Source organism: Chaetomium fimeti, assembly GCF_033439085.1.
Source record: "Chaetomium fimeti strain CBS 168.71 chromosome Unknown B0H64scaffold_2, whole genome shotgun sequence".
NCBI lineage: Eukaryota > Fungi > Ascomycota > Sordariomycetes > Sordariales > Chaetomiaceae > Chaetomium > Chaetomium fimeti.
This window is the reverse complement of record NW_026944330.1, coordinates 1441013-1461859: the sequence shown is the minus strand read 5'-3', so window position 1 is coordinate 1461859 and position 20847 is coordinate 1441013. Positions and strand designations below refer to the sequence as shown.

At 56.6% G+C, this 20847-nt stretch overlaps 9 protein-coding genes across 9 annotated transcripts; 5 read left to right on the top strand and 4 right to left on the bottom strand.

Moving 5' to 3' along the window:
- The first annotated feature begins 9 nt into the window (after positions 1 to 9).
- B0H64DRAFT_78991 (nucleotide-diphospho-sugar transferase) lies at positions 10 to 1542 on the top strand. The gene is made up of 2 exons (XM_062808764.1): positions 10 to 1200; positions 1261 to 1542. Exons 1-2 carry the CDS (start codon positions 117 to 119, stop codon positions 1308 to 1310), a joined length of 1134 nt encoding a protein of 377 aa, XP_062662115.1. The 5' UTR covers positions 10 to 116; the 3' UTR covers positions 1311 to 1542.
- Positions 1543 to 2288: 746 nt separating this feature from the next.
- B0H64DRAFT_336043 (uncharacterized protein) lies at positions 2289 to 4853 on the top strand. The gene is made up of 3 exons (XM_062801140.1): positions 2289 to 2665; positions 2730 to 3426; positions 3513 to 4853. The coding sequence occupies exons 1-3, from the start codon at positions 2519 to 2521 to the stop codon at positions 4673 to 4675; spliced, it is 2007 nt and encodes a 668-aa protein (XP_062662114.1). The 5' UTR covers positions 2289 to 2518; the 3' UTR covers positions 4676 to 4853.
- Positions 4854 to 5009: 156 nt separating this feature from the next.
- B0H64DRAFT_78967 (uncharacterized protein) lies at positions 5010 to 5798 on the top strand. Its single transcript, XM_062808763.1, has 2 exons — positions 5010 to 5553; positions 5644 to 5798. The coding sequence occupies exons 1-2, from the start codon at positions 5269 to 5271 to the stop codon at positions 5725 to 5727; spliced, it is 369 nt and encodes a 122-aa protein (XP_062662113.1). The 5' UTR covers positions 5010 to 5268; the 3' UTR covers positions 5728 to 5798.
- Positions 5799 to 6190: 392 nt separating this feature from the next.
- B0H64DRAFT_439046 (uncharacterized protein) lies at positions 6191 to 7055 on the bottom strand (the record flags this gene model as incomplete). Its single annotated transcript, XM_062806399.1, has 2 exons — positions 6191 to 6402; positions 6485 to 7055. 2 exons carry the CDS (start codon positions 7053 to 7055, stop codon positions 6191 to 6193), a joined length of 783 nt encoding a protein of 260 aa, XP_062662112.1.
- A 1030-nt stretch (positions 7056 to 8085) lies between these two features.
- B0H64DRAFT_78929 (uncharacterized protein) lies at positions 8086 to 10055 on the top strand. Its single transcript, XM_062808762.1, has 3 exons — positions 8086 to 8426; positions 8514 to 9390; positions 9436 to 10055. The coding sequence occupies exons 1-3, from the start codon at positions 8253 to 8255 to the stop codon at positions 9903 to 9905; spliced, it is 1521 nt and encodes a 506-aa protein (XP_062662111.1). The 5' UTR covers positions 8086 to 8252; the 3' UTR covers positions 9906 to 10055.
- A 149-nt stretch (positions 10056 to 10204) lies between these two features.
- B0H64DRAFT_318403 (RNA 3'-terminal phosphate cyclase domain-containing protein) lies at positions 10205 to 11599 on the bottom strand (the record flags this gene model as incomplete). The annotated part of the gene is made up of 2 exons (XM_062800386.1): positions 10205 to 11319; positions 11452 to 11599. 2 exons carry the CDS (start codon positions 11597 to 11599, stop codon positions 10205 to 10207), a joined length of 1263 nt encoding a protein of 420 aa, XP_062662110.1.
- Positions 11600 to 12942: 1343 nt separating this feature from the next.
- On the bottom strand, positions 12943 to 14935 carry B0H64DRAFT_439043 (uncharacterized protein; the record flags this gene model as incomplete). Its single annotated transcript, XM_062806398.1, has 3 exons — positions 12943 to 13304; positions 14641 to 14656; positions 14723 to 14935. 3 exons carry the CDS (start codon positions 14933 to 14935, stop codon positions 12943 to 12945), a joined length of 591 nt encoding a protein of 196 aa, XP_062662109.1.
- Positions 14936 to 16339: 1404 nt separating this feature from the next.
- On the bottom strand, positions 16340 to 18014 carry B0H64DRAFT_385595 (Quinolinate phosphoribosyl transferase). Its single transcript, XM_062803090.1, has 3 exons — positions 17900 to 18014; positions 16782 to 17721; positions 16340 to 16722 (listed from the first exon to the last, which is right to left on the bottom strand). The coding sequence occupies exons 2-3, from the start codon at positions 17596 to 17598 to the stop codon at positions 16616 to 16618; spliced, it is 924 nt and encodes a 307-aa protein (XP_062662108.1). The 5' UTR covers positions 17599 to 17721; positions 17900 to 18014; the 3' UTR covers positions 16340 to 16615.
- Positions 18015 to 18356: 342 nt separating this feature from the next.
- Positions 18357 to 19937, top strand: B0H64DRAFT_317421 (regulator of chromosome condensation 1/beta-lactamase-inhibitor protein II; the record flags this gene model as incomplete). The annotated part of the gene is made up of 2 exons (XM_062800331.1): positions 18357 to 19031; positions 19086 to 19937. The coding sequence occupies 2 exons, from the start codon at positions 18357 to 18359 to the stop codon at positions 19935 to 19937; spliced, it is 1527 nt and encodes a 508-aa protein (XP_062662107.1).
- Between the last annotated feature and the right edge of the window lie 910 nt (positions 19938 to 20847).

Genomic DNA, 20847 nt, shown 5'->3' with positions numbered 1-20847 from the left:
CCCTTCCGTTCACACGACTACTTCTCGGCCCGCCGCGGATACTACGTTAAGCGTTCAAATACTCAACGCAGGGCAGCTAAAATAGTTGGGTCGTGGGAGACGAGCAATTCGGCGCAATGCTCAGCTTCCGCCGCGCCCTTGTGGCCGCGGCAATCTTCATCACGATCCTTTTCTTCACGACACGATCGACATCGCCAGCCGCCTCGTCGCTAGCCGTCGAATATCCAAAAACAAACTCTGACCCCGGCTCCAATCCGAAGGAGAGCTCGCAAGAGACCGTCCCGCCGAACGATGCGGTCCCACCCGCCGGGGTGAACCGCCACCGACCAGCGCCCCAAGGACAGCAGACGATGCAGGACATGTCCAAGATGACGCTCTACGACAAGCTCGCCTACCAATTCCCCTACGACGTCGAGACCAAGTTCCCCGCATACATCTGGCAGACGTGGAAATGGACGCCCGCGCACGGCGAGTTCGACTTCCGCGACCAGGAGGCGACGTGGACGGAGCAGCACCCGGGCTTCATCCACGAGGTCATCACGGACCAGGTGGCCGTGAACCTGATCCGCTTGCTGTACGCGTCGGTGCCCGAGGTGCTCGAGGCGTACGACGCGCTTCCCTTGCCCGTCCTCAAGGCCGACTTCTTCCGCTACCTGATCCTGCTGGCGCGCGGCGGCATCTACTCGGACATCGACACCTACGCGCTCCGCAGCGCCGTCGACTGGATCCCCGCGGCCGTGCCGCGCGACACCGTCGGCCTGGTGATCGGCATCGAGGCCGACCCCGACCGGCCCGACTGGAAGGAGTGGTACAGCCGCCGCATCCAGTTCTGCCAGTGGACCATCCAGGCCAAGGCCGGCCACCCCGTCCTGCGCGAGATCGTCAGGCAGATCACCAACCGCACGCTGGAGCGCAAGAAGGACGGGTCGCTCAAGGGTCTCAACAACAAGAGCGTCATCGAGTTCACCGGCCCCGCGCTCTGGACCGACGTCATTTTTGACTACTTCAACGACGAGAGGTTCTTTGACATGAGCCACTCGACGGGGCCGATCGATTGGAACAACTTTACGGGCATGGAGACCTCGCGGCGGGTCGGGGACGTCGTCGTCCTGCCCATCACCAGCTTCTCGCCGGGGGTGGAGCAGATGGGTGCCAAGGACTATGACGACCCCATGGCATTTGTGAAGCACGACTTTGAGGGTACGCATTTCCTCTTTTCTTGAGATACGACGCGCGAGTGCTAACCTCGGTTTGTGACAGGCACATGGAAACCCGAAAGCGAGCGGCACATCGGCGAGCAAACCGGCTAGCTCTCCGACATCGTTTGTCCCATCGTTACGATATTACTTTATTTTCCCCTCGACTACGACCATTATCCTCTTTTAATTTCATCTTACCAAAACTGCATGGCTCGGCGTTCTTATGGTGGCAGCAACTTGCATTGTGTCCAGACGGTTCTGGCTGGCAGGACAGCGTGTGCTGGGGGGGTTAGAAAGTGTACAGAAAACTGCGGGTTGCTCCGTGCTCTTTTTGGAGTGTTTGTACAGCATAGACACTGGGGCGAGGGTGAGCATCTTACTTTTGCGGTGACACGCGGCCAGTCTGACGTTGGCCGGCGGGTGGGCCGGGAGAAACAGGAGGCGGAGCTGGGGCTGGTTGTTGATGGGCCGCGCGTTTCATTCTGCGGGCCAGCAACGCGCGCTTTGGGGGTGGTCGGAGTGGCTGACGAACATGATTTACCATGTCCATCTCGTTAACTTCTGTCGGTAGACTTTTAGACAGTTGAGGTGACAATCGACCGGCATCGCCGTTGAAACAAAAGCATGTCCCCTAATATCATCCTGTTGGAAGCCTTCGAAGACTTAATGTCCACATTCCGTAGAGGTGCATCAATTGATGCCTTGTATTTCGAGGTACGGAGTATGGATGGTCGGGTTGTTTCCCGCTGAAAATCATGGAGAATGGCGGGACCGACTTCGGTGTCTCCACATTGACAGCTCGCTGATGACATCAACGGATGATGTACTTGGTAGCGGTTTGTTTCCATCTCAAGAGGGTTACACAACGAGCATACGAACCATTAGTTTGGAACAAAGGAGGAAACAAAACATGTTGCCCAACCCCTAATTCTCGACTCAAAAAGGGGGGCGGTCAACACCCTCTCAACCCCAACATTCTCAGTGCCTGCCAAGCCATTGCTGCGGGGAATCCTGCACCCCGCATTCTCTCCAACTGCCAAGAACACCGAACCTCTGGACCTTCCCTGTTCAAGAGGTTGCCTCGGCCTTCGCGCTGTGTGACACGAGGGGTCGGGAGGTTGATCGCGGGTTGATCAATCGACGAAGATCCCGCTGGTGAATGACATGTGGTTCCTCTCTTTGCCTTTCAATCTAGTTCATGTGCCTGGTTCGTATTTCAAGCATCTTGCGGCGACCCGACATCGTGCCTTGTTTCAACTGTTTGGTGGAATTACGTGACCGACAAGAAAAGAAGGAAAGCGAAGAAGCATTCAGTTACAATGCGTCTTCGGACACGGTCTGCGACTACAATACTTTGCGCCTCGAGGCTACATGGCGGACCTTTGAGGAAACGCATTCGGGTTCCAGCTAGGGCGGTAAGGGCGGTCAGCACCTTGACGCGGAGTATCTACCAAGGGCCACCAGAGGTAAGAAGTGCACCGGTTCGAGTCGATGGTTACTAGGTAGTAGGTTGATATTAATGGAAACTAGCCACCTTTGCTCCCTCATACTATCCCCGAGCACTTCAGCTCCATCGTCAAAGAGTTTGGTGACAGGCCAGCCGTCATCTCCCGCACCCCGACCACAACCCACGATGCGCTCCCGAACATACCCGCAGACGCCGTCCCTCCGGCTCTGGAAACAACCCTCAGTTACGAGAAGCTCGACCTCGCGTCCAATGCGCTAGCGCACTCCCTACGCTCCCTGGGCGTGAAGAAGGGCGATCGTGTTGCCGTGAGCCTGGGAAACTCTGCAGAATTTGCCGCCCTTACCTACGCCATCTTCAAGCTCGGGGCTATCCTTGTGCCATTGAACCCAGGATTCAACGCCAAGCAGGTCACTGCCGCCCTCAATCATTTGGGGGTCGAGCTGATGATCATCGGCGCTGTCACTGATCTCGCCTACAAGCCCTGTCGCGGGCGAAGTAACCTCCCGCTGCTACAAACCATCGTCCCGGATCTTGAGTCAGGGCGCATTGAATCGCCCGAGGTCTCCTCGCTCAAAACGGTCGTAGTAGTCGACAACTCTGCTTCCCATCCACTGAGTGGCTTTCCACCATTGGCCTCCCTCCGCTCGTTGGCTCTCTTCACCTCCCTCATACCAGACCTAACCGCCGTCCGCGCCTCCTCCTCGACATTTGCCGCTCGCACCATTACCCCCGACTCCCCACTGTCCCCGACCGAAACAAGTGAGTAGCAGCCCAGTTCACCTATCAATGTTTTATTTCATAGGTCTACGTATCTTCCTTAACCATTACTAACCCCACCCGCCCAGTAAACATCCAATTCACCAGCGGCACTACCAGCCACCCCAAAGCCGCCATGCTCACCCACACCAGCATCCTCAACAACGGCGCGCTGATCGCCCACCGCATGGGGCTGGACCCATCCGACCTGATCGTCTGCCCGCCGCCGCTCTTCCACTGCTTCGGCTCGGTGCTGGGCTACATGGCGACAGCCACAACAGGCGCGGCGCTGCTACTCCCCTCCCCCGCCTTCGACCCGCGCGCGGCGCTGCGCATGGCCGCCGCCCGCCGCGCCACGGGCCTCTACGGCGTCGCCACCATGTTCGTCGCCATGCTCGAGCTGCTGCACCACCACCCGCACCTGCTCCCCGCCGCCCAGGCCGCTGCCCTGCCCAGCCATCTGCGCAAGGGGATTGGCGCGGGCAGCTCCGTGCCGGAGTCGATCATGCGCAAGTTGTACGCGGCGTTGGGGTTGCAGGATTTGGTGATTTGTTATGGTATGACCGAGACCAGTCCTGTTAGCTGTATGACGGCGCCGACGGACCCGTTCGATCGGAGGACGCGGAGTGTGGGGAAGGTCATGCCGCATACCAAGGTCAAGATTGTGGATCCACTGGACCCGGGGCGGGTGGTGCCTGTTGGGGAGAGGGGGGAGTTGGCGGCGGCGGGGTATCTGGTGATGAAGGGGTATTGGGGGGATAAGGAGAGGACGGAGGAGGTCAGGCGGGTGGAGACGGACGAGGAGGGGGTTGAGGAGGTGTGGATGTACAGCGGGGACGAGGCGAGCATGGACAAGGACGGGTATGTGGAGATCACGGGGCGGATTAAAGATCTGATCATTCGGGGCGGGGAGAACATCCACCCGCTGGAGATCGAGAACTGCCTCTTCCAGCATCCGCTGGTGGCCGAGGTCAGCGTGATCGGCGTGCCGGATGAAAAGTATGGGGAGAGCGTGGGCGCGTTTGTCATTGCGCACAAGGGCGTTGCGACGGACGAGGAGGCAGAGACGGCGGGCAAGGGGGAGGTCTTGACTAAGGAGAGCGTTCGCGAGTGGGTGAGGACGCATCTGTCGAGTCATCTGGTGCCGAAGCATATTTGGTTTGTAACGGAATACCCCAAGACGGCGAGCGGTAAGATTCAGAAGTTCAAGTTGAGGGACACGGCCAAGCAGTTGCTTGAGGCTGGGCGATAGGCTTACGCCGGGCAGACTTTTGGATACCAAGAGTCTAACAATATGAACGAAAAGTTGGATCTTGAAATGCAACTTACGCGCGCAGGAATGCTCAAAAGGCCGTCCTTGGAAGAGTAGTTCGCCCTGCATTGCAATCGTCAGCGAGGTTGAGGGCCGGTTTTCTTATTTTAGAGTGGCCAAGTAAAAAGGCCCGACTGGGTTCTCGGGACATTCTTTTTCGTGGCCTGAGAATTGCGTTTTGGTATTATTACTCTGCGTTGAGGCACGTTGCTCGGCATGGTGTCTTATCTAGGGGTGACTGGTCGGGCTAGGGGCATCCGAGACATTCGACCACCAGCATTCTCCAGCAGCCCTAATCACCACCAAAACACTTAAACACTCATTTCGTATGGCACGTAGGGAGAGTTGTCGAGCACTCAACGGGAATCTAAACACGAGGTCAAGAAGTATATAACCACCACCCCCATCACCCAACTCATCCCCTCTCCTTTCTCTCACCACCAGCTTCCAACACATCTTCACATCCACAACCACTCAAAACAACAACACTACCACCAAACCCAACCAACCAACCAACCAACCCACCACCCAAAATGCAGTTCCTCTCCCTCCTCGCCCTGGCCGCCGCCGCCACCGCCGCCGTCATGCCCAACGCCGCCGAGCCCAACGCGGCCGCTCCCCTGGCCGTCGACGAGCAGGCCCAGCCGGCCGCCGCCGCCCCCCAGGCCGATGCCGCCGGTGGTGCCGAGGCCGCCGGTGCCGCGGGCGCCAACCACTACTGGCCGCCGCCGCCGCCCACCGAGTGCCGCCCGGGTACCTACTCGTGCACCACCACCAACAAGGGCTTCAGGGTTTGCGATTATTCGGGCCACTGGGTTGTGAGTATTCCTTCTTTCTTTGCCGGGGGGGTTTGAGATGGTTGGGGGGGGGAATTGAGTGCTGACCGTGGGTGTTTTGATTTGATGCAGTATGGCGGCCCTTGCCCCTGGAACCAGGTCTGCAAGATGAACTGGCAGAACCAGAGCCCGTACTGCGTTCCCCGCTACCACTAAGCGGTAGCGCCATGCGCCGTGCGCCAACTGGAGGAGTTGAGATGAGATGGGGGATGAGAGGCAGATGGCTGGGGTTTCTTCTTTGGGGGGTGGACAAGTTGTGAGAGGGCTTTGGTTGATCTGTCTCCGCGTGTTGGCTTGGTTATTGGCTTGGTTTTCTTTCTCGACGCTCCCTTGCCCTGGTAGTCAATGTAGTTGTAGTCTCGATAGTGTTTCTGGGGACGAATCGTATGTGGTGTTTCGAATTTGTTGCTCGCAGCTGGTGACTGGTGGTATTTGGATGTGCCTTATGGTGCTGCATAGGGGGGTTTGTTCACTCTCCGGATTGGTTTGCATTTAGACTCTAAGTAACTTTTCCCAGAACTGCTTTATGGCCATGATCTAGTTGCATGTTTCCTGGATCTTCTCTAGTCCCACTCTAAATCGACACTCAACCTTCGCCACCTACCACTCCACTGCCACCTCATGCCTCGGGCCAGTTCTTGTTAAACATAATACACGACCCGTTGGCAGAAGGGGCGATGTCCTGGTCGGACAGGAAAAGACAGTACTTGGCCACCGAGGTGATGGGTACTTGGTACTCCGGGCGGAAGGGGGCTTGCGAGGCCCCGACCTTTTGGAAAGCCTCCGTGTGCATCCCCTGGGCGAATGCGTCTGTGATGTTGGTGTCCATCCCTGAATAAATCTATTAGTTGTCTTTCTTATGCCTACCTTAGGCAGTTTTGGGAGGGCTTGGGGATAAAGGCTGGTGACTTACCGCCTAGCATTAGCCCGATGGAGTATATGCTCTTGTCTCCATAATAGCCAGCCGTGTTCTTGGTCAGCGACATGAGGGCGGCCTTGGAGGCAGAGTAGGCAGCGCCGGCCTTGAAGCCGTGGACGCTGGCGATGGAGCCGATGTTGATAATGACACTGCAGCCGGGCTCTTGCTTCTCGAACTGGTCAATGGCCGACTTGGTGGTAAGGAAGGGCCCATTGAGGTTGACGTTGAGCACACGGTCCCACTTCTCCTTGGAGCAAGCACCTGCGGGCTCAAACCCATCCATGATCCCTGCCGAGTTCACAAGGACGTCGAGACGGCCGAACTTGGCGACGGCATCGTCGACGAGAGTCTGAACAGAGGCTTCGTCTGTGACATCCGTCTTCCGCGTCAGGAACTTGCCGGGGTATGACTTGGACCATTCCTCATCGACCGAGGCGAGACGCTCGTCGTGAACGTCACAAACGGCAACGTTGGCACCTGCTGCGAGGAAGGCGGTTGCGATGGCCTTGCCGAGACCGCCGGCGGCGCCGGTGACAATGACAGTCTTGCCCTGGGCTGAAGTCATCTTGTTGTTGTTTGTGGTTGAAGCCGTTGGGCGGTCAGGCTCTTGGGCGTTTATGAAGAAGGTCTCGGTTCTGCAATCTTATGAGCTCGGGATGTTTGTCGGCTTGTGCGGTGTCGAGTTCAACCTGAGAGGAGGGACGGGAGGCCTTCTTATAGCCCCCACGAGGTCTACCTTCACGAATGGGTCCCACATCTTCAGTCCTCTAGATTGCGGGGTAGATCAGGGGTTCTCTCAAGGCTGAGGTCGAGCCTCGAGTGCTACCCGAGTCTGACCGGAGCATCTGGGTGGATGCTACTGTGCTAGGGTGAACCAACATGCATGAACAATACGTTGGTCCATAGGATATTCGTACATAGTTCCGAGTACGTTGGATGATGCGGGGGGCCTCAAACCCGGATTCGAATGCGACATTCTTTCGGGGTTGGACATGCACCGGCAGTAGCATTTGAATGCGAACCCGAATGCGATTCCGGTTATCAGCGTTGACGAGTACGATCCGGACAGGGATCCCGCTGCGACGTCAGGAAACACAACAGCCTCGAGAAATAGGTATCTAAGGGTATAAAACATCAGGAAAATAAGCCCGGCCTAGAAGCTTACCCCCAATACTATGTAAATTTCCTTCTCCGGTAAGCTTTCCTTCCACATGCAATGGCCATGATGTCGCAGGAGGTCAGTCAGGCAGTGATGCTCATTCCAGCCTAAAAGGCGGGGTGAGGAATTGTAGACCACATGGACATGTCTCATGCTCAAGGTTTATACAATATACCCAAATAAATGAGGGGCATGTTGATGAGTAGGCTGGAGAGTTATTGACGGGCAGTCAGCGTTTGTTGTGAAGTTGTGTTTTCATGAACGGCCAAATGGGATGGAGGGCCTCCTGTGCCACCGTGCCTGCCAAGTGGAATCCTCGAGGGGTCTTCGGGCGGAGATAGCGGGGGTAGTAGCGCTAACTACCTATATCAGGCATAGCGCTAAGGGTCTCGGCAGAGCTACCCCTGTTCAGATGAATGACGAAACCACGATTTTGGCACAAGATCTGGATTGATTTTTCGATCCCACCTAGCTAAAGTCAACAACACCATTAAACAAACCATTGTGTCTCTCGCCATCCAATTGTCTACCATATCGCAGAGAATGCTACACGGGACTCCATAACACATTGGCTTAAAACATAAACCCCCCATTAACGCCGTCATGTCCTCCCTTACATCCAACCCAAAAGTGCAATTGGCAGCAACCGCCGTCGTCTCAGCCGCCGTCGCAGCCGGCGCAATCCTCAGCTACCAGCGCCTGCAAGAAGGCGACCGGGTCTCCCGCCTGAAGCAATCCATCCCGCAGCCCGGCGACACCGACCCAGCTCTCCAATCAGTACGCAACCCCTCAACGTCTCAAACCTTACCCACCCCGCAAACCAAACCGCCCCCCACTAACCGACCCCTCCCCCCACCACCACAGGTAACGCGGATCGGCGCGCTCCCCAAGCCCGACAAAGAAGACGAGCACAACCAGGCGCTCGCGCACCGCGCGCAGAACGGCGACTTCGACGACGAGCTGATCCTCGAGCAGCTGGCGCGCAACCGGGTATTCCTGGGCGACGCCGGGCTACATAAACTGCGCGACGCCTTCGTCGTCGTGGTCGGGTGCGGCGGGGTCGGCTCGCACGCGTGCGCGGCGCTGGCCCGCTCGGGCGTGCAGCGGTTGCGGCTGGTGGACTTTGATCAGGTTACGCTCAGTAGTCTGAATCGGCATGCGGTCGCGACGCTGGCGGATGTGGGCTTGCCGAAGGTGCAGTGCCTGCAGCGCAGGCTGGTGGCGGTCGCGCCGTGGGTGCGGTTTGATTTGCGGTTGCAGAAGTTTGAGGCGGGTGTGGCCGGGGTGGTGTTGGAGGGGTGGGAGGGGGAGGAGGGGAGGAGGCCGGATTTTGTGATCGATGCGATTGATAATATTGAGAGCAAGGTTGAGTTGCTGAAGTATTGCCATGACGAGGGCCTGCCGGTGATCTCGGCTATGGGGGCCGGGACGAAGAGTGATCCGACTAGGGTGATGGTGGGGGATATTGGGGCGAGCTTTGAGGATGGGCTGTCGAGGGCGACGAGGAGGCGGTTGAAGTTGCAGGGTATCACTAGCGGGATCCCGGTCGTGTACTCGACTGAGAAGATGGGCGAGGGCAAGGCGGCATTGCTGCCGCTTGCTGATGAAGAATTCCAGAAGGGGTCGGTGGGCGACCTCGGTGTCCTGGCTGACTTCCGCGTGCGGATCCTCCCCGTCTTGGGCACCATGCCGGCTGTGTTTGGATATGTCGCGGCCAACCACGTTATTCTCAAGATTACAGGTAAGCCGAATTCCACCGCCGACCTAGCAATAGCTAACCTCCTAGGCTATCCGATGGACTACCAACCAGCCAAGGCCCGCGACAAGATGTACGATGCCATTCTGGCATACGTCCAAGCCAGCGAGGAGAAGGTCGTCCGCATGTTTGAGGGCGGCCGGGTAGACGTCTGCATCGGCCTCAAGGTGCCCATTACGCCCGGCGACGTTGCTTTCCTCGTCGAAGAAGCTTTCCGGGGCAGGAGCGCCGTCACTGGCATCCCGACCAAGCTCATGCTAATCCGGTGGAAGAAGCCTCAGGGGACCACTCTGGTTCGGATCGGAGAAGGGAATGATGAGCAAAAGTCGGCCAGTCTCAAGCTCCGCGACCTGGTTTGTTTGACCAAGGAGGAAGCCGTCAGACACCAAAAGGAGGTGCTCCTTGGAAACAAGAAGCTGGATGACCTCTACAGCCAGGAGGTTATTGAGCTGGTCGAAGCGCGCCAGAAGGAAGCCGAGGCGTACGAGCGTCATAGATGAATCATGTGTGGAATACGATAATGAGAGCATGACAGCATAGGGCCATGATTTTACATGCACAGTCGGTATGGGTTAGCATCACACCTTCCCTTCGCCGTGTTTTGTTTGGTTCACCATCATTCCTTTGGTTGGAGAAATTCTCTAATGTTCATTATTGCCTGACGCTTCTTGGGTATCAGTTACTAACGCTCAGAAAGACACTTGAACCACTAGCCTCCGCCTCGCCTCAACCCAAGCACCAACTCAACGACGCCCATGAATAAAGCAACGCCAGCCACCCCTTGAAACCCAAGGCTTGACTACTTCTCCATGTGTATCCCGACACCCTCGCAGACTCTACCATCGCCGTACCATGCAACATCCGGTAGCAACTTCGATGCCACCCACCGGGCGGTGGATGTGTGGGTGCTCCCCTCGCCGAATGGCTTGTCCACAGCCCGCTTAGACATCTTCCCGTCCATGGCTAGCTTTGTCATCCCCTGCTCGAGGCCGTCCTTAGCGTCACTTCGAGGAAAGGATGTCCGGCCTTCGGCCAAAGCCTGGAAGATGACCAGCTGATCCTGCAAGAATTCGTCGACCGCCCCACCGACTACCACCTCGCTGTATAGCTTCCTAGACAGATTTCCGGCGATGCTCTCGCTCAGCGCGCTGGGGGTCGGCAAGCCACCCTTCCCCTTGCCTCTAGGCTTCTTAGGCATCGACTGAAGCGAATCCCTCCCCCAGCGCACCTTCCCCCCTTTAGCCTTAGCGACCAACAGGACGTATATCCGTGAATCAGCGCCGCTGTCCTCTGTGAGCTTGAACTCAACCTTCGCATTCGGGAACAGATCCTGCAAGTTCTGTTCGAGCGCGCCCTCCAACGACTCCTGCATCTGCTCGGGGACGATCATCGAGACGTCGATCTCCTCGACCTCGTCCACGTCCCCCAAGAGCGCATTTTCGCCGCCGTACACGGTCCCCTCCTTCCGCAGCCGGAGCGGCTCGCCCGGCCGGAGCGGGGTGAAGCGGAACTCGACGGCGCCGCGCTGCTGCTTGCCCAGGCTCCAGCCGCGGCGCAGCAGGCGGCGCTCGACGCGCACGCCGAAGGCCTCCTGCAGCGTCGGCAGCAGCACCTGGTCCAGGTACTCGAACGACAGCGAGAAGGACACGTTGGTCCCGCCCGAGATCTCCAGCCGGACCGCCTCGCCCTTGCTGTTGCCTGCTAGGAGCAGGAAGGGGAACACGGCTTGGAAGATCAGCATCGTGGACGCCGCCGGCGAGTCGGCGGCGATCTTGATGCTGCGGCTCGCGAGCTCGGAGGGGCGCAGTTGCGGGTGGAACTCGAGCGTGTGGCTGCCGGCGGATAGCCCGGAGACGTCGGCCCCCGTCGCCTCGGCGAGGTACTGGATGGCGGTGACGTGTTGAGATTTGAGGCCTTTGTGGTTTTTTTGTTAGTAAAAGTATAGGATTAGATGTGTGAACGGGTAGGCGAGTGAGTGTGTGTATGGATGGACGAGTGACTGAGTGACTAAGTGAGTGGATGGATAGATAAACATACCGCCGCCACCACCGCGAGATTCACGATTGCCTCTTACGTTGGTGATGCGAATTGGTTGGGATGCGACTGCCGCCAGCGCGCAGGCTATGCGCACAAGCTGGCCACCTCCTTCGCCTGTTCGGCCGTCGAGTTCGATGATGGGTATTGTTTCCGCCATTTTGGAGGTTGTATGTTTGCTCGTGCTGTTTGTAATTCTGCTATAAGCGGAGGTTTTGGAGAGGTGTTGTGGAGGGAAGGCAGGAGTTGTTGTGGGATTATGACTGGCCAATTGGTTTTGGTTTATGTTGGTCAGGACGTGCAAAAAGTGGTGCACTTACACCATGTTTCCTGTGCGTGTGGAAAGTTTCGGGTTGGTCTGGTTGTGGAAGGAACGGCAAGAAATGGAACGTGAAATCCAAGGATCAATTCGGAAGGTGGAGAAGGCAGATGAGAGAGTCTCGGAGAGTGTAGAAGATCCCGAGTTTATGTCAATGTTAAGGGCAGGGGTTATTTAAGGAATGCGGCTTTCGAGTCACTCCGAGGACAAAGCTGCTCTCAGTACCAACACGAAGACACGGCAGGGCAGGCTTTCGTGTGTCCATCTTTGCCTAGAGTTTGTGGTATGTACATACCACGAGCTTGGCCTCCCTGTATCCCCAAAAGGGCAAGAAGACGCCGCCTCCTTGCTTCCATGAAGGTTGGCCTGGGTTTGAGTCACCCGGCGACCTGCTGGGGACCGGCTGGGAGCACTCAGCCGACCTCGCTGCTAAAAGTGACAGGGTTGTGGGGGTGGGGCACTCCTTCCAGTTCCTCCCGTCCGCAAACACCAAACTCGGGCGGCATTTGAAGGCGGATGCAGTTTCCCATCGGCCTCAAATTGTCCGTTGATGCTGTGGCCTAAATTCAGGCTTGTTTCACCCGAATCGAAGACGTCAAATCCTTGAAAATACTTTCAGAGGCAACCTACTCCGTTGGCAACAATATGGAGTTTGTTCAGTCATGCACCCCGCCCAAACCAACAGGGGGGGCCAGCGTGAAAGCCACTCAAGAGGCACCAAGCACACACAGCACGCACCAACAACCAAAGCATATAGCTTAACATCAAGATTTTGAACTTCAAAAATCAGCATCAATTTCACTCCTAAGCTATTTCACAAGTTATATTGACCAAATGTCAGAATAAATCCACGACAACTAAGCCTTTACACTCGACGGCTGGTCTCCAGCCTCCTGCGACTCCGGGCCTCCCACTGACAACTGGAGAGAACCAGACCCCCGTGGTCTTCGATTGTCCCGAGGCGGATAAGGATATGGTTCCCCATCTCCCCAAAGTCGTCCCCGGACTCTGTTGCGCTTCTTGTTCTTGTCGTCCTCCTTGCACTGGCCGCCTCGGGGGACAGACCACACTCTTTCGGACCTGGCTTGGACAAAACACTTCTGGCAGGTGGAAGGGCTATCCCCCCCGTGAAAGCTTCCCTGCTCGTTAGTCATGTTTCTTGAGTCTTCACTGGGAAGCCCGACTTACCATCGAACACATGCTTGCGCTTCGTCCGACGCAAGTGCCCATGCATAGGTGTCGGTGGTGCCTTGGTCTCCCGAGAATAGACTTCCACCGGTTGTATAGCTTCCGTCAACTTCAAAACAGTCGGCAAACAGAGACGATCTGAGCTCTTCGCCACGCCCAAATAGGTCCAGGTCGACAATGGTGGAAGAAGCGCTGTCGGCTGCCTGGTTCATTCCCCCTGGCCCTGCGTCGGCTTTGTTGTCGAGGGCATGCGCTAGGCGAGGGGTGTCGGCAGCCTCGGTAGGCGAGATGGAGACTTCGGGGTCACCGTTGGCGAGCATATTGCCGTTTGGTGAAAATCGAGTGAAGAGAGTACGAGCTGTTGGGGATGTGTAAAATGTCGGTTGTCGTGCTACAGGACAGAGAACAGTCTCCCGGTGGCAGTCTCAAGGCGATCATCTTATAAGTCCCCAAGTCACAATGGCAGTCACATCTTTCCCTGTTTTACCCCATCTTCATGCCGCAACCCGTATCTAGCGAAGCTGACAGCATCCCTGCGGCCACCCGCCTGGGCACTTGCAGCAGGATGACACCGGTGTATCACCCTCCTCCCCCTCCATCACGTCACGGGCCGTAGTATCGAACCGCAACGACCAAGAAGAGGAAGTACATACATGGCACACACACATGGTTCTCTACTCATTCCCTCACATCTCCGACGGTACTTCTGAAAAGAATGCGGGTTATACATCCACGACCAGCCAACTCAGCAACCCCTATCATCCTCTCAAGACACAACGTTACCCACCCACAACAACAACAACAACCATCATCATCGCATCAACTCTCAAGAGAACCCCCAACCCATCAAAACCACCATTCCACAACCACCCCACACCCCATCTCAATATCACCCACCACCACCCCCCCCCCCCCCCCCCTCTCACCGACCCTGCACCCACCCGCGCCCAGCACCAGCCGCAGCTCCCGGCCCCGTCTCCGCCACCGATAATTGGCTCTCCCTCTTTTTTCTTCTTTTCCCCGTCATTTTTTTATAGCCGGCGTGGTTTCCCTCAAAGGGGGTGGAAACCGCGCGGCGGGCGCGGAGAAGGCATCTTCCGTGCGGGTGCCCGCATGGAGAGGTGGGCCCCGGCGTATGCGGGTAGCCACACCGCCTCGCTTTCTTTTTGGGGTTTGCTTGGTTCCTTGGTGATGGGATGGGGGGACTCGGGGTTTCGGCAGGGGGGAAGGGGGTATTGTTCTTTTTGTGGTGGGTTGGGGGAGGGTGGTTTGTGTTGGTGGTTGTGTGGTGGGCTGGGAGGGCGTGACCTGGTGATTGGAGGTTGGGTTTGGGTCGTTGGTTGAACTTTTAAGGAGACGAAAAACATTGCAATACCATTATGCCATTGGCGATGGCTAGATGTTATATGCTTCCTTTCCTTGCTTGTTCGAGAGACGGACCACTGTGAAAAGTTCCGTCCTATGCATGAGTTGAGATCTACATAGTGGACCGGTCCATAACACCACCCAAGACACCGGAAATCACCTAGGAAATATGTCCAGGGGAATTATTACAATCAAGCAATTGTTCCGACCATCGTCCCAAACTCCCCGGTATACCCAACCAGAAACCGTTGAACACCATTAACCTTTGAGGGAGGAAATACGTCAGCAATGAGGATACCGAGTGCAAGATCTGTATCACACAAGCTTACCCCGGAATATGCACCGCTGTTGCCCCGCGTCACCAAATCCCCACGTCCCCTTGTGTCACATCATTATCCCTAAGCCTCATACGGGCGGGTTTGCTGGCGGTGCAGCCGTGGAACCCGGAAGCAAAGCCGCCGCTTCCGGGCCCAGCGCGGCCTTGATCTTGTCCTCGGCTGCTATGGTGTAGTGCTGGATGGACTGTTGTATATCTGCCGTGTGCTGCTCCCGCTTTTGCCTCTCGCTTTGGGCGTTCTCGACGAAGAGGGTGGTCCAGCTTTTTGTGTTGTCTTGAGGGTCCATTGGGAAGGGCTATGAGTTTGAGCTATGCTCCGCTAGTCACTGGTGGGTGCTGGATCGGTGGCGAGAAGAGAAGAGAATCTGCACTTATCCCGTCGAGCGGGAAGGGGAAGAGGATAACGTGGAGGTTCCGGTTTGGAGAAACTGCTGCTCTGGTTGGAGCTTTTTTGAGAGTATTCGTTTGTGTGGGGGGTTTGCAAGCACGACTGGATGGTGATAACGGGGTGGTGAGTATGGTCCCCGAGGTAGGGACAGGCTCGAATTTTTAAACACAACGCCGACGAGCAAAAGCTCTGTCCATTCAGTCATGGGCAATTCCGTGGTTGGGACACGAGGCACTCCAAGAATAGGGAATTGTCGATCACAGCATGGCCTTTCTTTGGACAAGCCCTCACAGTCCGCTAAAGTCCGCCGTTTGGGATCCCTGTGGCTCTCATCTGTCCACACAAGGACCACCGCCCGCAATCCATGCATGGAGGCTCGTAGCTGTCTCGCCGTTGTCAACCGTGGTTACAAGGATCACTGTCTGTGATCCATGCGGGCTGACCCTTGTCAACCACATGGCGACAGGGGGTCACGGGAGGCTTGGGAGGACGGTGAAGTTGTATATACACTAGGTGGTAGCGCTGTGGTTCAAGTAAATTAAGTTCCGTCAGCCAGGCATACGTATCGCGGTCCTGACCGGCCAGGACGGGTCGGGTATTTTGGGGCACGACGGGGAGGCTCGGGTTGGGGGCGATAGTCTTGGCATCGGGATTGGTGCGTGCCGGGCATGTCTTGCAGTTGGCTGGGGTCTCACTCCTTCTCCACGTGGAAGAGCGCGGAGATCAAGCAGGGGCTCTACCGGGTTTAGGGCCGGGGCTTGGGAAGCGCAAGGAAATTTCCTCAACGCCGAGAGCGGCCGGGGCCAGGTCCGGAGGGGGTTTGAGCAGGGGAGGCCTGCCTCATTCCCTGTCCTTTAACGTATAATGGGCAATGGCGATGGGACCGACAAATCTCGGGCTAACCAGGCTGGCGTCAACGAATTATTCAAGAACTTGAAACAGGCCGCGGGACTGGGGGACTGCGGCTGACACCATCGCCGGGCTCGTTACCCTCGTGTCGATCACAAATACTTCCGTTTCGAAGATGTGAAGAGACAGGGGTCCGAGGGGCTTCTCTTGGCGGGTGTTTGTTGATGGGGAAATCGATTTGCCGCCCGCTCAGTTAACCCAGTTCTGTGCCGCTGGGAGACAGACAGGAGAGACATGTGCGCAAGAAAGTCGAGCCTGGCGGTCCAATCCCGGTCTGAAAGGGCGGGTTGCCACGTGGGGATGCCATGTTTGGAACGATTAGCCGCAAGGGCTCACCAACCTGGAACCCCTGCGCCCATCTTGGCGCATCTGCCCATGGTTCGGCATGCCATTTGTGAGAGGTACGAAGCACGGGTGCAGTGATGCACCAAGAAGCGGTGAAAGACAAATGTGAAATTGCAGCTGTGAGATTGCAGCTGCATCTCTCATTAGTTAGCCCTTGCTCCAGGGCTTCATCCTCTTGAACACGGGGGGATGAAATGGACCTCGGAGTATCAGATGACCAGACGTGGAAAACTTTTTGCATTGCAGGATACCTGTGATTTCCTGTGTACATAGGTGGGTTTTTCATCACCCCCGGCGGGCTGTAGCCTTTTTTCAAGGCGCTCGCTTAACTTGACACGACCGGGCCGTCCCCCTTCTCCACGTTGATCTTGAGGGAGAAGTCAATGTGACGCACACCCTGGTGGATGGAGCTTGTCGACAAGATGTCGACATCTGCGAGGCTTGTCAGCAAATTTGCCACATACTACTTATGTCTCGGAATAAGAGCCTACCGTTGCAGAGGTAGAGTTCGGCGTTGTCCTCGGTCAATCCCCCAGAAACCTCGACCAGAAAATGCTTCTTGCCGTTCCATTTCTCTTTGAGGCGCCGGGAGGTGGCCTTGACACCCTCACCGGTGAAATTGTCAAGCATGACGATGTCAGCGCCAGCGGCGATGGCCTCGTCGGCTTCTTCCTCGCTCTGCACCTCGACCTCGACTTTCAAGCTAAACCCGCCCACAGCCTTGGCTGCCTTGACGGCCTGGGTGATACTTCCGCGGCTCCAAACATGGTTATCCTTGAGCATGGTCATGGTGCTCAGATCCATGCGATGTGTATCGGCGCCGCCGACGAGCATGCCATATTTCTCCACAACGCGGAACCCCGGAGTAGTCTTGCGTGTGCCTGCCAGGGTACCCTGCCAGCCGGCACTGCGTAGGTTGATCAGCAGCCGACGGCTCATGCTGGCAATACCCGAGCACCGCGCAAGAATGTTTAGCGCTACGCGCTCGCCTTCCAGTAGACCCCGCGCAGGGCCCCTCACAGTCGCCAGGGCGGTCTTGTCGCCATGGGTCTCGATGTGAGAGCCCTCGCGGGAGTGCCACTCGACTGTGCACCCACACTGGGCGAAGACTTCGTTGAAGAAGGGGATGCCGGCGAGGATACCGGAAGATTTGCCCCAGAGTGTCGCCGTGCGTTGGTCCTCGCCGACGACAAAGCCGCCGACGTCGAAGGAGGGTGTGTCCTCAGTGAGCCAGGCGGTAATTTGAGTCTTCCAGGAGACGGGGAGGAGGTGCTCCAATGAGCCGTGGTCTAGGGGAAGCTCAATCATGATGCGGTGTGTCTGATTGGTCGTCGTAATGAACAGAACGAGAGATGCTGCAGAAGTTGGAGAGGCTGCGGAGGTTGCGGTATGTGTTGCTCGGCTGCTCTCTAAAGGTTATTGGGGTTGGCACTGTTTGACCTGTCAATTGGAGTCCTCAAAGCCAACTGCAAAACATGGGAAAAGTAAGAAAGAACCGTTGATGACAACAATCTACGGAAACTCCGAGTTGATGATGGTCTGACTCGAAATCCCAACGACGTTATGGGGTGGAGCTCGAGGAGTTGGAGGGGAAGGAGGGGCGCCCAACCTAATGCCGACTCCATGCGCCGTTATGGGCTCACCGGGAATACAGCTAAGCAGGTCGGCCCCACACAAATCCCGTTGTCAGGTTCAGGCACGTTTGAGTGTTCCCCAGACGTTTCACTTCAACATCTGAGCGGCAACCCGCCACCCACAGATGTGCTTGTTGGCAACAGAACACCACACACAGCTGATGGAAAAAGATGTGCCACAATGGGAAAGTTACCAGGGTCTAGAAATCCAAATTGGAATGGCGTGGAATGGCGCAGCCAAGCCCAGTGAATACTCAGCAGATGACTAATAATCGCGCCCCTTGACAAATGCTCCCGCCGGTCAGCAAAATGAGAACGACCGGAATTGGGTTTTTACTTCGCGACTGCCGCTCTTCTCAAATCATCCATCAACAAACTACTGGGTGCCATCACGAAATCCGGCTGGGTAGGTTTAGGTTCCGAGTTGACGAAATGGCGCCGAGGAAACCGACAGCAACCACAAGGAGCCACAAGGGCGCCCCTTCCAAGAGGACGCGCGAGAGGGACGTCGCTGTGCCAGAAGGCCGACCGAAACGACAGAAACCGTCAGCGGCAACCGAGAGTCTCATCCAGGCTCAAACTGCCAGCGCTGCGCCACGAGTATCACATCAATCCCAAACAGCGGCAGGACAGCGGGCCAGCAGCGCGTTGCCCATCCTCAGCCAAAGACCCACCAAACCCTTGACCGTCTACGTTCTTGGCGCCAACAGCGGCGGCGAGTTGGGACTCGGCCCTAGCGTCAAGTCTGGGAATATTGGGAAACCGCGCGTGAACCCCTATCTCTCAGAGTCGGGGGTCGTCCAAATCTCCCTCGGTGCTATGCATGGCGTCGCACTTACCCAGGACAACAAGATACTGACCTGGGGCGTCAATGACCATGGCGCACTTGGCCGGGACACGACATGGGAGGAGAATATGGTGGATGTCGATGATGACGATAGCGACAGTGATGACGGGGGCGACCTCAACCCAAAAGAATCCACTCCAACAATAGTCGACATGGGTGCTGTGCCGCCGGACACCGTCTTCACCCAAGTAGCGGCTACCGATAATGCCACCTTTGCCCTGACGAGCACCGGTCGCGTTTACGGATGGGGCAGTTTCAGGGTAGGCCACCAGTTTCCATCTTGAGGTTGGTTCAATGTGCTAACCTACCTACAGTCAGAGGACGGCAAGCTGTCATTCACACCCACCGTCCAGGTGCAGTCCCGCCCGGCTCTGATTCTGTCGGTCAAGGACATTATCAAATTGTGCTGCGGAAGCAACCACGTCTTAGCTCTCACGGCCGATGGCTTCGTATACACCTGGGGCAAAGGCACTGATGGCCAACTCGGCCGCCGCTTCTCTTCCAGGGTTGTGGACTGGAATAAGGTCGGACTTATCCCACGCAAGGTTGCCGAGCTTAAGGACATCGTCGAGATCGGAAGCGGCTCAAACCATTCTTTTGCCATCGAGCGCACCGGCCTAGTGTATAGTTGGGGTTTCAACAACGCGGGCCAGGTTGGGGCCCTCGACAAAGCCGGCAACGATGAATCGGACCACCAGCATACCATCGCCATCTCAGTTCCCACCCTCGTCAAGGGGTTGGTGGACCTTCCGCGCATAAAACAGATCACCGGAGGCAACTTCCACACCATTGCCGTTACCGAGGATGGGGGGTGTCTCACCTGGGGCCGGCTCTATTCATGTGCTACCGGCCTCAAGATCGATACCTTGCCGCCACAGTCTGTCGTCCGGGATTCGCGGGGGCCGAGCTTCCTCGGGATCCCGACAACGATCCCAGGACTCCCAGCCGCATTTGTGGCAGCTGCGAGCGAGCACAGCCTTGCGGTTGCGACCGATCAAAGCATTTACACATGGGGCCTCAATTTGACCAAGCAGATCGCCCAGAAGGGTGAGGAGGTCGAGGTTGCGACTCGGGTTGCCCACCCCAGCGTTGCAGATTTGCGACTCGTTTGGGCTGGCGCTGGTGCCCAGTACAGCATGATCGCCGAGTTTACCGTTCCGGAATAGAATGACCGGAGTGCTACTCGCCTCCGCAGGAAAATAAGAAAGAAAAAAACATAGACATGGGTAGAACGGGAAAGGAAGGGATGGAAAGGAATCTCAAGAGAATATCATCCACACGAGAACAAAATAAAGGAGAAAAAAAAGAAATGATGAAAAAGACCAAAAAAACACACGAACAAAAACACCGAACCCAGGGGCTGCATGGACGGACGGACGTCTCGAACAACGAGGGGAAAGTCAACCAGGAGAAAGAACCCCCGGAGAAAATGCACTGCTTCCTCGAACCAGGGCTAACTCGTCGAAGTGGTTCAAGGAAAATCGCCCATTTTCCCTACCACTAATCCCGAACAGCCGTCGCCGATGCCCGTACCCCCGAGCCACTCTTCTTTTGGTAAGACACAAATTCGGCGTCGGCACTAACGAAGTCTCAGGGTTACCTGTTCGCGGCCCCGTCCATTCCGCCGTTATCATACTTATGTTGCCCCTTTCTTAACGGCTGAGTAGGCTTCAAATTCAAGTAGCAGGCCTTGCCAACTCTTGATTCACCGGGGTCCTCACTCAATGTAGAGCGGACCGGAAAGGGAATCAACGCAAACTCTCTTTCTCCTCATCTGACCCCGGCCGTTGTGAAGTCACAACGGTTTTGCGAGGTTTTTGAAGCTATCATATCCGTCCACACGCGGAGGATTGTTTCCGTTCCAGCCATACGCACCGTCGTCTCAAATCCAATTGTAAGCATCAAGGAAGTCCCATTTTCCTTACTCTTCTAGTGCCGCTGTAGATTCGAGCCATAGAGAAATAGAAGCAATAAATGCTGCAAGAACCACATCACTGCCCGTAAACATTACCGTCTCGGTGTGTGCCTAAGCAGGCAGGAATGATCCCGGCACTATACCTAGGTACCCAAAGACCA